The following is a 13942-nucleotide window of genomic DNA, read 5'->3' on the forward strand; positions in this document are numbered from 1 at the left end:
AACGCTTGAATAGACCTTGTACTTCTTAGCCTCTTTTCTCAGTTCACACTTTTCTTGAGTATGTGCTTTCTTTCCAATATTTATATAGGCTAAGAGGGTCCATTTGAATTGAGCTAGACATAATTTTAAAGCTTAAAGTCTGCTCTTAACTAAAAATCCATGTCTGGCAACTTTTTGTTGGTTTTGTGAAGCGAGGTCACATATATACTCACAAATATACCTTGTATTTACTCCAGAGTATTTTGGTTTCATAGAAGAAAATGTTAAAAAAAAAAAAAGTGGGGGTGCTGGCCCCCTGGTGACCCCCAGGTAGGACATTCTGGCAATTTGAACACATGTATATTCTATCATCTTAGAAAAAAATACTTGCCATGTTTGGTGCAAAACGGATCATGCATTTTTAAGAAGATGATGAAAATGTGAAAATTGGGCCCCAAATGTGTCTCCCTGATCGGTCATAAACAAACTTGAAACTACAGACTTAAATCTCATAGACATACTCATAATTTGCGCAGTTTTAAGGACACTCCTCTCTTACAAATTCCAAAACATAAAACAAAAGTAACATTGGGAGACACAGCATTTGCCTGTGCAGCTCCCAAACTCTGGAATGATCTACCACTAGAAGTCCACAAATCCCCAACTGTAGCAGTCTTTAAATCACGACTAAAAACACATCTTTTCATTTAACTGTTCATTATCATCAAGCTTATCAGAAGCTTTTGCTTACGCGTAAGTCGACATTTTGTCGACTTATAAATGAACACTAATTTCCCCTATACAGAGTGAGATTACGATGCGGATCGCTACCCAAATCTTACTCCTTTTGCCGCCAAAACATACCTACTGACATTAACAACAATTATGTTTTAGATCATGCATAAATCTCGCGCGGATTAGTAACGGCAACGCAAAATTCCCAAATCTCTAGAGAGATTTTGAGAGAGCGGGATCGGAAACCTGGACCCGTTTCTAGACACTGCACGTTTTAAATTTGATTTGAAAAATCAAACGCATATCCCCCAAATTGCATGCAACTTTTCGATTTAAATTCAAATGCGTTGCTGCGAAGATATGCGTGTGAATTCGTATGATTCTGTCGAGATAACTTTTCAGTGCCGACTGAGTTGAAATATGATGTGTGATTTTCCTTCCCTAAGTCGCCATATTTGTTTTGCTTAAATTTCTATTGCCATACTCTGAAAATGAATTGTTCTCGCGCTCCGATTCGCAACATTACCGCTCTGTGCGGCGCATGCCAGTCTGAAATAAAAAGAAGAAGAAAAAGTTTGATAAAAAACGACATCTTTCAGATTACTAACCTTCGTAAAAACAAATCACTTCCCAACGTCAGACTAATTTAACTTTGGTCTGAAATTCAAACCTTCGGCATAGCGAACTGTAACAGTAATTTGCTACTACATTATTTTCATTGACATTTCGTGAAGCAGCATGCGTTTTGGTAGTTTGAAACGTGTAAATGTTGCGATGTCTTTCCCCTGCTAGTGCAGACTAAGTTCAGTCATGGCGAAAGTTCCTTTACGAAACAAAAAATAATGCAAGTCTTTTCAACAATACGCACTTCCGTAGAGATTTTTGTTCGTTTAAACGCAGTTTCTAGTTTCGTCAAAAAACTGCAAGTCTTTTCTGCAACCATGCCGTCAATCCCTCGTTTGAGGCGAGTCCCCAACTGGGGCATACCCAAAGTGGGGTGCGTATTTTTGTCGTTTGGGAGTTGGGAGTCGAAGTACTTGTCCATTGCAAATAAACTTTCTGCTCAGGCGTGACAAACCTGGAGGCCAAGCCAGGGTTTGATGACTCCAGCAGCTGTCGTATTACGTAAGAGCATGATAAGGATATCTGCCTGTGGCAGACCATTCAAAGTGAACTCAATTTTCTCTATCCTTTCTAAAGTTTTCAATTTTATATTCTATTGAGAAATTCTATGGTCATCCATTTTACATTTCGAACGAAAAAAATCGACCCGTAAATAACGAAAATACAGGAATAAGAAGGAGAGCATTGCCAGTTTGCCGGTGCTGACAATGTGCTATTTGGCAGTGAGTTACAACGGGGAGGTGAGACTACCTCCCTGGTTACAATCAGCCTGCTGACTGGATCATGAGAAAGAGAGAGAGAGGGAGAGAGAGAGAGAGAGGGGGGGGGGGGAGAGCGAGGCGGGAGAGAGGGAGGGAGAGGGGGGAGAGATGGGGGAGGGAGAAGGGGAGAGCAAAATGGAATGACAATAGTTCCGGTCACTACAGTACAGGCATGCTCTGTCTGCATACGCTGAATGTCTACACTCACACACACACACGTACACACACACACGCACCATGGAGCTACATGGCCCATGCCAAAACCAAAAAATCTCCTCCTCTCGCGGTGCCCCCCCCCCCCCCCCCCCCCCCCTCCTGTGGCGCTGTGGCGATGACTGATGCTTAGATAAGGCCAGGGTCAAGAAACAGGTGTTTTATATCTTTGACTTTAAGTCATTGATTGCCAAGATATGCACTGGCATTATTTACTGGGGTGTAGCCTCTTCAAACGAGAGATTTACGTCATGACGCTCTTGCGTTTTAAACACAGCGTTGCGTGTGATTTGATGGACTTGCATTTGATTTTTAGAATCGCGTTGAAACGCAATTGAGTTTAAGTTTCTTACAATTTTCTAGTTTCGTATATGATTATCAAACGCAAGTCTTTTCAGCGTTCCGTATGATTTGATGGACTTGCATTTGATTTCCGGGGTTGCGTTCAATTTTTAATTTTGCGTATACGGAATAAAATGATGCAAGTCTTTTCAATAATAACGCACTTCCAGATGATTAGAGATGCGTTTAAACGCAGTTTCTTATAGTTTCGTACAAAAACTGCAAGTCTTCTCTGCAACGCTCTTGCGTTTAAACACAGCGTTGCGTGTGATTTGATGGACTTGCATTTGATTTTTAGAATCGCGTTTAAACGCAATTGAGTTTAAGTTTCTTACAATTTTCTAGTTTCGTATATGATTATCAAACGCAAGTCTTTTCAGCATTCCGTTTGATTTGATGGAATTGCATTTGATTTCCGGGGTTGCGTTCAATTTTTAATTTTGCATAAACGAAATAAAATGATGCAAATTAGTCTTTTCAACAATAACGCACTTCCGTAGATGTTTAGAGATGCGTTTAAACGCAGTTTCTTATAGTTTCGTACAAAAACTGCAAGTCTTCTCTGCAACGCTCTTGCGTTTAAACACAGCATTGCATGTGATTTGACGGACTTGCATTTGATTTTTAGAATCGCGTTTAAACGCAATTGAGTTTTAGAAAAAAGTTCCCTAAAATTTTCTAGTTTCGTATGATTATCAAACGCAAGTCTTTTCAGCGTTCCGTGTGATATGATGGACTTGCAACTGTATTTGATTTTCAGAGTTGCGTTTAATTTTTGATTTTGCGTACGAAATAAAAAAAAAATGCAAAACTTTTCAACAATAACGCATCTCCTTGGATGTTAAGAGAAGCTTTTAGACGTAGTTTCTAGTTTCTTACGAAAACCGCAAGTCTTCTCTGCAATGCTCATGCGTTTGAATACAGCGTTGCGCGTGATTTGATGGACTTCATTTGATTTTTAAAGTTGCGTTTAAACGCAATTGAGTTTCAGGTTCGTACAACTATTTTCTGGTTTCATATTTACGATTATCAAACGTAAGCCTTTTCAGTAACGCACTTGCGTTTATGTGCAATGTTGCACGTGATTTGATACACCTGCGTTTGATTTTTAGTTGGATTTAGTTACATGTAGTTGCATTTTAATCTATTTTCTAAAAATGGGCCCAGGTTTCTAATACGGTTTCGATATACATGTAATCAACGTAAGAATATTCGGATAAACGGAAACACCTATTTTATGTTCTGATAATGATTCTCTGCTAGGACCTATAGGTTTACAAAATGTGTGCGTTTTGAGAATAACGAGAAGGAGAAAAGGGGGAGAGTGAACTACTTTCGGTACCACATGTAATTCTCCAATGTATAGACTAGTAAATGAGTGTATGCCCTTTCTATTTTGGCGTACAAGACAATGGACGCATGGCGCAAACGCTACCGCGCCGTACACTAGCGAATTACCGAGTAGAAATGCTGCGAATCGGAGCGGGAAAACAATTCTTTTTCAGAGAATGGCGATAATATTTTGAGCGAAAAAATTATGTCGACTTAGACGAGGGAATTAACACGTATTTTAGCTCAGTTGGCACTCAAAAATCAGGTCGACTTACGCGAGTTGTCGACTTATAAATGTCGACTAAGACGAAGAAATTTTCAAGGAATAACAAAGGCAAAAATCGGGACTTTTTTATTGTGTCGACTTAAGCGAGTTGTCGACTTATGCGATGTCGACTTATGCGAGGTTGACTGTATGTCTATAGGTCTTGCGATTTAGAAATTGATATATTATATTATATTAAATCATATCATGTTATATTATATTATATTACTATTATATCATATATCATATCATATCATATTATTATTATACCATATCATATATCATATCATATCATATTTTATTATATTATATTACACTATATCATATTATATTATATTATATATTACAGTCACCAATGAACTAACTCAGCACTAAACTCTAGCACTCCTGATTCAAGAGAAGAAGAGTTTACAGATTGTTAACCCCAAACTTGACTCTGCAGTCATCAATGAACTTGCTCATAGCACTAACTTAACTCTATAACTTCTGGTTCTGGAGAAGAAAATTTCTAAATATTCGGGGGGGGGGGGGGGGGGGGGGCTTCTTGGCCCCCTGCAGGCATCAGGGGTTGGGGAGGGGAAGGGGCAGACATGGTGCTTATTTTAACATATTAGGATCCTATCATCCTCAGGATGCTATCTTAGAAGTTTGATGGAAATCTGTCGCAAGGTTCTCAAAAAGAAGCTGAGAATGTGAAAATTGGTGAAGATCCATGATAAGGTTTTCACAAAAAAAAAAAGATGTAGAAAAGTTATGCACGACGCATGCCACATGGTGAATGATCGCAGTATAGTTTCCACTGCTCTTTCTGTTCTACCCTACATTTCTTTATCCATTCTTTTCAGTACTGTGTATACCTGTGGCCTAGAACTATGAAAGCATGATAGAAACACTAAACATTGATTCACAAACTTTGGTGTCTTGAATTTCTACACGCTCATGTTTACAATGATATATAATATGTCTTACAAGTTGAAAGAAATGCAATGAGACGTGCAACAAGATAATTACAATCAATGTGGAGGATAAGATCTACAATCAAGCTTGCTGGAGACTTGGCAATAAACACAACAGGTCAATTAATACGCTTCATGACACCAAGTGTACAGTTCAAAACATCACAAGACCATAAAAAAAAACTAGAAATGTCGCTATGGCGACTGGTATGCCTCCGCCATAATGCATGATTCTCCTAATAGGTCTAGACAGTACATGTGGACAATGTGTGATTACATTTTCACAAAATTGGCAAAATATTAAAATGACAAATGTGTTGAATGTTCACCTTCCTTGACCTAGGTTTAATTGGATGAATAGGAGAGCATGTATTTGGGGATTTAAGGACTTTAACTTGACTTTGACCCATTCATACATTTATGCATTGAGTAATTTTCAAGGTATGGAGAAAAAGTGCAATTTCTGTATTGAATAGTAAATTGTTAGCATTTTCATCTGGCCTTTGACCCTAAAATTCAAAAGATAATCACTGTCAGGCAGAACATGCATAAATATGTAGTAAGTTTCAAGATAACTTGAGCCACTTCCGAGATATGGAAGAAAAAGTTAGTTCAGCACTTTCACTTGATCTTTGACCTTTTGACCTTTGAGGCAAAAAAAAAAGAAAAAAAAAAACTTTCCAGAGAATTTCTATTAGGTTACACATGCATACACCAAGTGTAAAAAAAAATAATCCTGCTGGAATTACATAAACATGAGGGAAAGAGTAAAATTTTGAAGTGTAACCCTTGACCTTTGACCCCTGACCTTTGACCCGATGAACCCAAAATTCTCTAGATGATCATTGCCAGTCAGTACATGTATATATATACTATGTTCCATGAAGATACCTTGAACAATTTCCAAGGTACAGAGAAAAAAGGTGGAGTTTTAATATTTTTACTTGACCTTTTGACCTTTGACCTTTGACCTCATGATCCACACTTTCACCAGAGAATCTTAATTGGGTAATACATGTATACACTAAGTTTCAAGAAAATATCTTCAGGCATTACATAGATATGGTGGAAATAGTGAAATTTTATGTATTTGACCTTGACCTTTTGACCTTTGACCTTGAGCCTGTGCACCCAAAAGTTGATAGGCACAACTTCACCCCCTAATACACAAACATGCCAAGTTTCATTAGGATACCTCAAAAGGTTTTGATAGTTACCCTGTCCACGGACGGACGGACGGACAACCCGAAAACATAATGCCTCTGGCACTACTTCGTGGCGGAGGCATAAAAAACTGGATAGGAGGTGTCACTTTTTGTATCTGTGAGTAACTTTTACATTCTAAGTTGTTGTTTGTTTGTATTTTTGGGTAATTCACTATTACTTGGAGTTTCTCTTTCAAAGTAATGGGGCACACACAACCTGCATACTGGCCCAAGACAGAGTTATAAAGTTCTGTTACATTCCATAACAAGAGAGGACTAGATGTATTGTGGCTTGTTTGATGTCATGGGGAAGAGAAGATGCATGCCAGTATAAAGAAGTCCTCAATTTTGTGATTTGGAAGTGTCAATTACACATGAATCCATTAGTTTGGCATTGTTATAATCCTGTATGTGGTACTTTACACGGGCTATTCTCTGTTGGTAGAAGAAATTCCAAGCTGCAATGATCCATATCACTCCAGTACCTCTCTAATTCACTTCTGTACCTAGCTGAGCCAACCAGCCAATCCCGACCACGATGTGTAGTATTTTGTCTTTGCACTGATGTATACATCATTTTCCCCCAGTCCCTCTGCAAACTCTGCATCTGGAACAGTAGCAAGTGCCTCCTGTGAGCTCCTGCTTGTGTCACAGACCTACAATACACAGTGCATGAAAAGTGAGATAGGAATCAAGAATGTCAGAGCAAAACACACAAAAAGTCAATAGATTTGTGTATGGATGGAGAATAAGCCAGTTCGGAGATAGCTCATGTGCACATGGGTGCAAATGACCTTTCATTTTTCTCAGTTGATTAGGCACTTCACTCAATTCAAAGCGACATGATGCAGCAGCTTGCCCAACATAGCAATTTATGGAACTCGTATTTCAACAAAGAATGAACCTATGTAGACGAAGTGACCAGAATGTTTCATCAATCAATGCTTTGGCAAGCATCTACAGGGGCGGATCCAGGGAAGACCGCAACCGGCGCACGCCCCCCCCTTTTTTTGTTGAAACAAAGGATATAAAAAGATAAAAATCTGTTATTTCAAGCATCAAATTGTTTCTAAATTTCTTTCCTTCTCACCACAAATCATTGCTGAAATTACAAGCTAACATTAATGATTTGAGAATGAGTCTTAACCATGGTAAAATTATTGTTGACCTTGAGCTACTATCACTGTAATATTCATGCAAATAATTGTGATATTCATGCAAATAACTGTTGATAGATTTCTATTATGTCTACCAGCTTTACATCATCCCTGGACATTCCTACTGTAGCTGAAGTAATGATGGGAAGTGGCTGTTTTTTCTGTTCATGTAAGTTGTTGTATGTTTGTGGTTTTTTTTATTAGTGGCCCTTTGATACTGATCTTTGATCATTCACCATTGCACTATCAATTCATGGCTACAATTGCCTATTTCTACCATTCCTACCAAATATACTGCCACTGAACATTCGTACATTTAGTTACACCTGGGGCGGGGGGGGGGGGGGGGGGGGGGGGGGCTTCAGTGTGTCTAACAACAGTTGATATATGCAATGACATAGCAATGCACCTGACTCATTGCCAAACCCATTGAATTATCTTTTCTTATTTTGGAAGCCCCCCAGTTACAGCCGACATTAGTTGCAGTGTTTTAAAATTGAGTGGGTTTATACATGTCTATTACTGTAAAAATGGAAACGTTTGCGGTGTTGAAATTTTCGTGCATTTTGCGCAAACAAGAAGCAGCATAAAAATAAAAGTCCACAAATATTGTTGCTTGCCACATGTTCCAGGTAGGTTAGGTCTTGTTTCTTGTCTTTTTTCTTTCTTTCTTTCTTTCTTTCTTTCTTTCTTTCTTTCTCTGTTATCACTTGTATTGTTTTGCAAATGCCGAATAAATAATAATAATAATGATAATAATAATAACAAAAAACCCATCTTACCAGGCCGAGCGCAAAAAATTACGCCCACAAAAATATCCACTTTTACAGTACTTTTATGTATAGGTCTCCTCTTTCGGATATTGTCCTTTATGAAGACTTCATAAAAAAGACTACCATAATCTGACCAAAGAAAAGAATAAATAGAAACACAACTTTTGAGCAGCAGATCAGCATTAGCTGAATACGACCAACAAAAACCTGATTGAATTCTGAGTGTACTTAATGACTAAACTGCAATCTTAAATCATAAGCAAAGCAGGTTATCTTTTTTCACTTAATTTCATTATCATTTATAAAATTCTTTGTTGTATCTGTTAAGAATATCATTCTCTCTATAGCTTATATCCATAGCATAATGTATCATCTTCATCCCTATTTATCACTTTTTTCTGCACATCTTTACAAAAATTTCACAAACAAATATTTATGTCCTGTCATAACTTGCACATAAAGCAAAAAAAAGGAGTCGTGTCATTTTGATTTTAACATTCAAAACACACAAATGCCCATTAACACTCACAGACACATACACACAAGATACCCTGAACCAAAAGGCAAACAACACATAATTTAGCAGTACCATTTCACACTTTTTTGAAATCTGCATGATTACACTAATTACAAAAGCTACCTCACATTCACTACAGATAATTGACTGCTAATTCCTATCAATGTTTTAGTCCAGAATATGAGAGATAATACAAGCCATCATGTTAATTTGTCAATATCCTCCACCAATATGAGTGTTCATGAATTGCCTTCTTTCTGTCAATTATGCAGTATTTTTCACTGTAACACTGAAGAAAAGTGTGTTAGAGAAGAAGTAAAGAGAATCTCTCCTTCATACCCATGCTCCATGCCACTGACAAGTTACGTGCTCCTTCACAGGTGTTAATAGATTGTTTTGATGAAACGCAGTACTTTTGTTAAAGAATACATCATTCCTCAATAACAACAAACCTAGAGAGCAGCAGTTCACTGACCCTCTTAATATTTTCAGCAGCAATCATTCAGTAAGCAGAGAACAAGGCAAGCAAAAAAAAAAAGTAAAAATTGTACTTCTTTAAGTGTACAATGCTACTATCTTTTATTTTTTAATCCAAAAGATTTAATATTCAGATGCTAAACCTGGGGAACAAAATTATGCACAAATGTGCACAAGATATTTAAATGTTAAAGGGATCGTATAGTTTTGGTTGAGACCCAAGTCCAGGTTTCTAACATTATTTGGTGAAACAATGAGAAACCTCTTATAAAATATGAAAGAGCATGTAATTCTATGAGGAATTCAATGTTTATTTGATGAAAATTGGCTACGAAATGACTGAGATATCAAAACAAGAGCGATTCTAATAAAGTGTGGGACCCACACTTTATTACAATCGCTTTGTTTTACCTCGTTTTTGGATGTTTCAGTCATTCCAAACCTGATTTTCATCAAATAAACTTTGAATTCCTCTTAAAATGGAATGCTCTGTACTATATCATAAGTGTTTTCTTGGTATCTTGCAAACAGTTAAAAGCCCATTTCTCATCTCTACCAATACTGTATCATCCCTTTAACTGTTTATGAATTATGAATTATATTTGTCTTTTCTTTTCTCTTTAGTCCTGAGGTATTAGTAACAAGAAGATATGAAGAAAACTGGAAAGATTTATTCCATATTACCACCATGTTCTAAACAGGATGTCAGCATTTTTTAAATCTGAAATACAGCTAAAAAGTTGTTAAAATCAAGAACATCTTCTTTGGACTCAACATTCAAACTCTATGGGAGAGAGGCTTGGAGCATAGGACATCAAAGCCAGAGGAAATGTAAACCATTCAATTGTAATGGTATAGAACCTACACATAAATTTGCAGAAACTGTGAAGAGATTCCACTTCTTCTCTTTCTATCAATTCAAATCAGTTCAATTTCTGTTACTTCCATCCAACAAAAGGATGAAACAAAATACAAAGTAAACCAAATACCAAGCACCTTGACATTCAACGTGCACAAACCCCTGAAGTTTGTTTCAATCCAACCAATATCTTTAGTCACGACTCTACTGGAGTCAACCTAACTAATGTGATTTGTTTTTATACCTCATGATTTGGTGTTGGTGTGATGTTTATATTGTTTGTATAATCTAGAGTATTATATAGCACAGATGCAAGTTGGCTGATGCCTACAATAACTTTTATTCCAATAAACCCCTTCATTTCTTATCTGTCAGACCACTGGTATGTAATTCCCTGCGGATGGACAATTTCTATACTACAACAATAAATCATTTGACTGAGACACCCTTTGTTAAAGATAATATAAAGTTTTGGTACCTCAAAAGTTTTCCTGAATTTCCTTGTCTTAGTTTGTTTTTCAGGTTAAAGTACCTTTCATATAACTAACACTGTGAGACTTACTCGCCCCAAAGCGCTCATCACATGCGCACAAATTTCAAATCCATGAACAGATAAGATGTTTGTGTGCGCATGCGCTGGCCGTAGTATTCAGTAGCTCTCCCAAGGTCCACTCGAGCGAGTCACATTCAGTCATCAATTTGAACAGAAAGGGACTATTGGCAGAACCAAACGTTGCCCGAAGCCTGTTATCAATACTTAATTGGTAAGTCTTCAAATTGAAGAAATTTTTGGATTTTAAGTTGATATTTACCCGCGATACTAAATCTGTCACGATCCTGAATGTTACAACGCGAAGCCCCATTACGCTATGCGTATGGGGCTGCTGGTCGCAGTTAATGGCATGATTACTGAGACATGAGAGCACTTTGGGGGAGTAAGTTTTACAGTGTTAGTTATATGAAAGGTACTTTAACCTGAAACACAAAAATTCAGGGAAACTTTTGAGGTACCAAAACTTTATATTATCTTTAAATCAAACTGGGCATTCCAAAATTGATACCAGGTCAGTTTTCCTCAAACATTCACTGTTTGTTGTTGTTGTTGTTGTTGTTGTTGTTGTTATTGCTGCTTTGTTTTGCATGTGTGTGTGTGTATTTTGTTTTTTTTTTTTGGGGGGGGGGGTTGCTATTAAAATCAATGTTCTTCACTGCTAAAACCTTGAATGGACTACAAATCATGCTACAGTCAGAAAGCATGATGCCACCAAAGTGTGATGTATACCATACTGTAATAAACACATTTTTACATTTACTGCCAACTATATGTATTACTGTGAATAGTTGTTCTTACAGTTGTGAATTTCACGAGAATATAACAAGTCATTTCATAATTTTGATCAGATGCCTTTCCATGACTCTGAAATGAGTGCAAACATCCTTGGCAGGGACCACAGAACACTTGTTATTTAGAGTATGCCTCCATGTGTGTCCATTGGGGGGGGGGGGGGAATCAAGGGTAAATGTTTTTTATCCACTGTATACATCTCTTTGTTCTAGTCACATACCATATCGTAAGATTAATAGTCAATATATTAAAACAAAATTGCATTTTACACCATCTTGACTCGACATACTCTAGTCTTGGCATCTAAAAAAACAAAACAAAAACAAAAACAAAACAAAACAGAACAAAAATCCCATCCACTACCATACTGTAAATGCTGATATTTTAGCAAATGGCCAATATGTTAAATTTCCATGGCCACATAAATTATTTCCATCCAACACATTGTCTATTCAAATTCACGTATAGTAAATGCCTTCAGACTGACACAGAAGAAATAACAGACAGTGAGAAAAAAGTCCACATCCACAATAAAGAGTTGAAGACACATGTTACTGTTGTGATTATCTAACTTTATGAACATTTATTTCACTCCCAGTATTCCAAGCACAATATGTAGAGACAGACAATTCATGAATTTTCTTGAATACTTACTATTCATTTTCTAACAATGCCCTTAAAATATGGCCTTTGTGCAGCATGAATAAAAAAATTATCACGATGTCCTTGTAAATTTATGTTGGTTAAGCACTCCTTTCCAATAGTTGACTGCCAAGGTAAACCTGCTTTGCATATATTGTCAGTCCCACTGTGAAACTATGCACACTACCAATTTCCATTTTCTGCAAAGAGCTTTATCTTGTAAGATTTCATACAGATAAATCCTACACAATTATCATTTTGTCAGAATGGAAATGTCCAAAGCCATGTACAAACAATAATTCACAACAAATCAAAATGAACTGTGGAGGACTCATTGGCTTACACTTTATGACTTGGGCATAAAGTCTGAGGCACATGGAAATCAATTAACAAATGACAAGATCAATTCATTAAATATGACTTGGCTTTGACAAGACTCCTGAGTACTGTTCTCAAGAAAAGACTTGAGTATCATTGGCCAGGAATCTTGTCAAAGAAAGGTCATATTTAATGAGACACAACATAAAACTACGGTGTTAGCATGTTCCACTTTTCATTACAAATTACTCATCCTGGAACGTAACATGCTTTCAACATTACTGTTTCATCCCAAATAGTCTTCTCACAAATTTTTAGAGAAAAACCATAACAATTTAACAGCTTGACACACCAGAGTCTTCCTTTCAATCAATGTTTCATTTTTCTGTCTGTTGTAGACTGTGTTTAGGCACTATGCTTACAAACACCATTATACAGAATCCTTTACATATATCAAAGCATTATCAAAGCAGCATCATCTAAAAAAAAAAAAAAAAGGTACAAATCATTCAATAATATTCAATGGCACTGCCACTCTCACTGCTTTCTTTTCATTTTCAATTCTCCCTCTCTGATACCCATGTCTTCAATAAACGCTGGATGTTACATCCTCTCCCATCATCTGTCTTTTGGCTGAGAAAGCAGATATACATACCATTTACTTTCTGTTCTGCCCATTGCTAAATGGGTTTTACTACCACAGTCTCATTGTATTTTGGCACCAAATGAGTTCAGAAAACTCTTGTGTTACTGAGCACGCAGTGTGGATAAATATCTTTTGTTTTATACTGATTAAATGGTGGAATTTAAAAGATTATGTGTTTCTTTAAAAGACGCTGAACAAGAAACCTGAGGGTTTTGTGCTCAACTAAGTATCAGTTCTCCTTCCACATATTCTTGCAGACATTACCCAAGAACACAAACTTGGGGAGCTATGGGGGACCTCAATGAGGGCATGGTGTCCATTTGTATTTTCTAACACACTGGCAATAATGCCTGCCAAGTTTGTGGAAATTTGACCATGTGTTTTAAAATTAAAGGACAAGTCCACCTTCATATACATAAGGATTGAGAGAATGCAGCAATATTAGCAGAACACATCAGTGAAAGTTTGAGGAAAATTGGACAATCCATTCCAAAGTTACGAATATTTTAAGTATCTGCGCAGTCACTGCTGGAAGAGAAGACTACTGGTACAGTGTATGATGTCACATGCGTACAACTATATAAGGAAAATAAAAAGAGAATTTCACAAAACTTGACTTTTTGAATAAAGTGCACATTTCTTCGACTTGCTACTGACGTATGTTAAGGGTAATATTATTCCCCCTGCCTTCTGAAAGAGAGAAGTCGAGAGTTCTTTTGTTATGCGAGAAAAATGGAAATATGTTGAATTTTCTTTATGCTTTCTTTATATCGTTGTACTCATGTGACATCACAAG

General features: G+C 36.9%; 1 protein-coding gene across 1 annotated transcript in view; it reads right to left on the reverse strand.

Annotated features, from left to right (window-relative positions):
• Positions 1-4892: 4892 nt before the first annotated feature.
• Positions 4893-13942, reverse strand: part of LOC139724953 (6-phosphofructo-2-kinase/fructose-2,6-bisphosphatase-like) — a 142899-nt gene continuing 133849 nt past the window's right edge. The window contains 1 exon segment of the mRNA XM_071636069.1: positions 4893-7068. Within this exon segment, the coding sequence (XP_071492170.1) occupies positions 6919-7068 (150 nt within the window). The 3' untranslated portion in view covers positions 4893-6918.

The sequence above is a fragment of the Diadema antillarum genome, unplaced genomic scaffold (genome assembly GCF_040938485.1).
Source record: "Diadema antillarum isolate AM-2024a unplaced genomic scaffold, OU_Dant_1.0 seq00000007_RagTag, whole genome shotgun sequence".
Taxonomy (NCBI): domain Eukaryota; kingdom Metazoa; phylum Echinodermata; class Echinoidea; order Diadematoida; family Diadematidae; genus Diadema; species Diadema antillarum.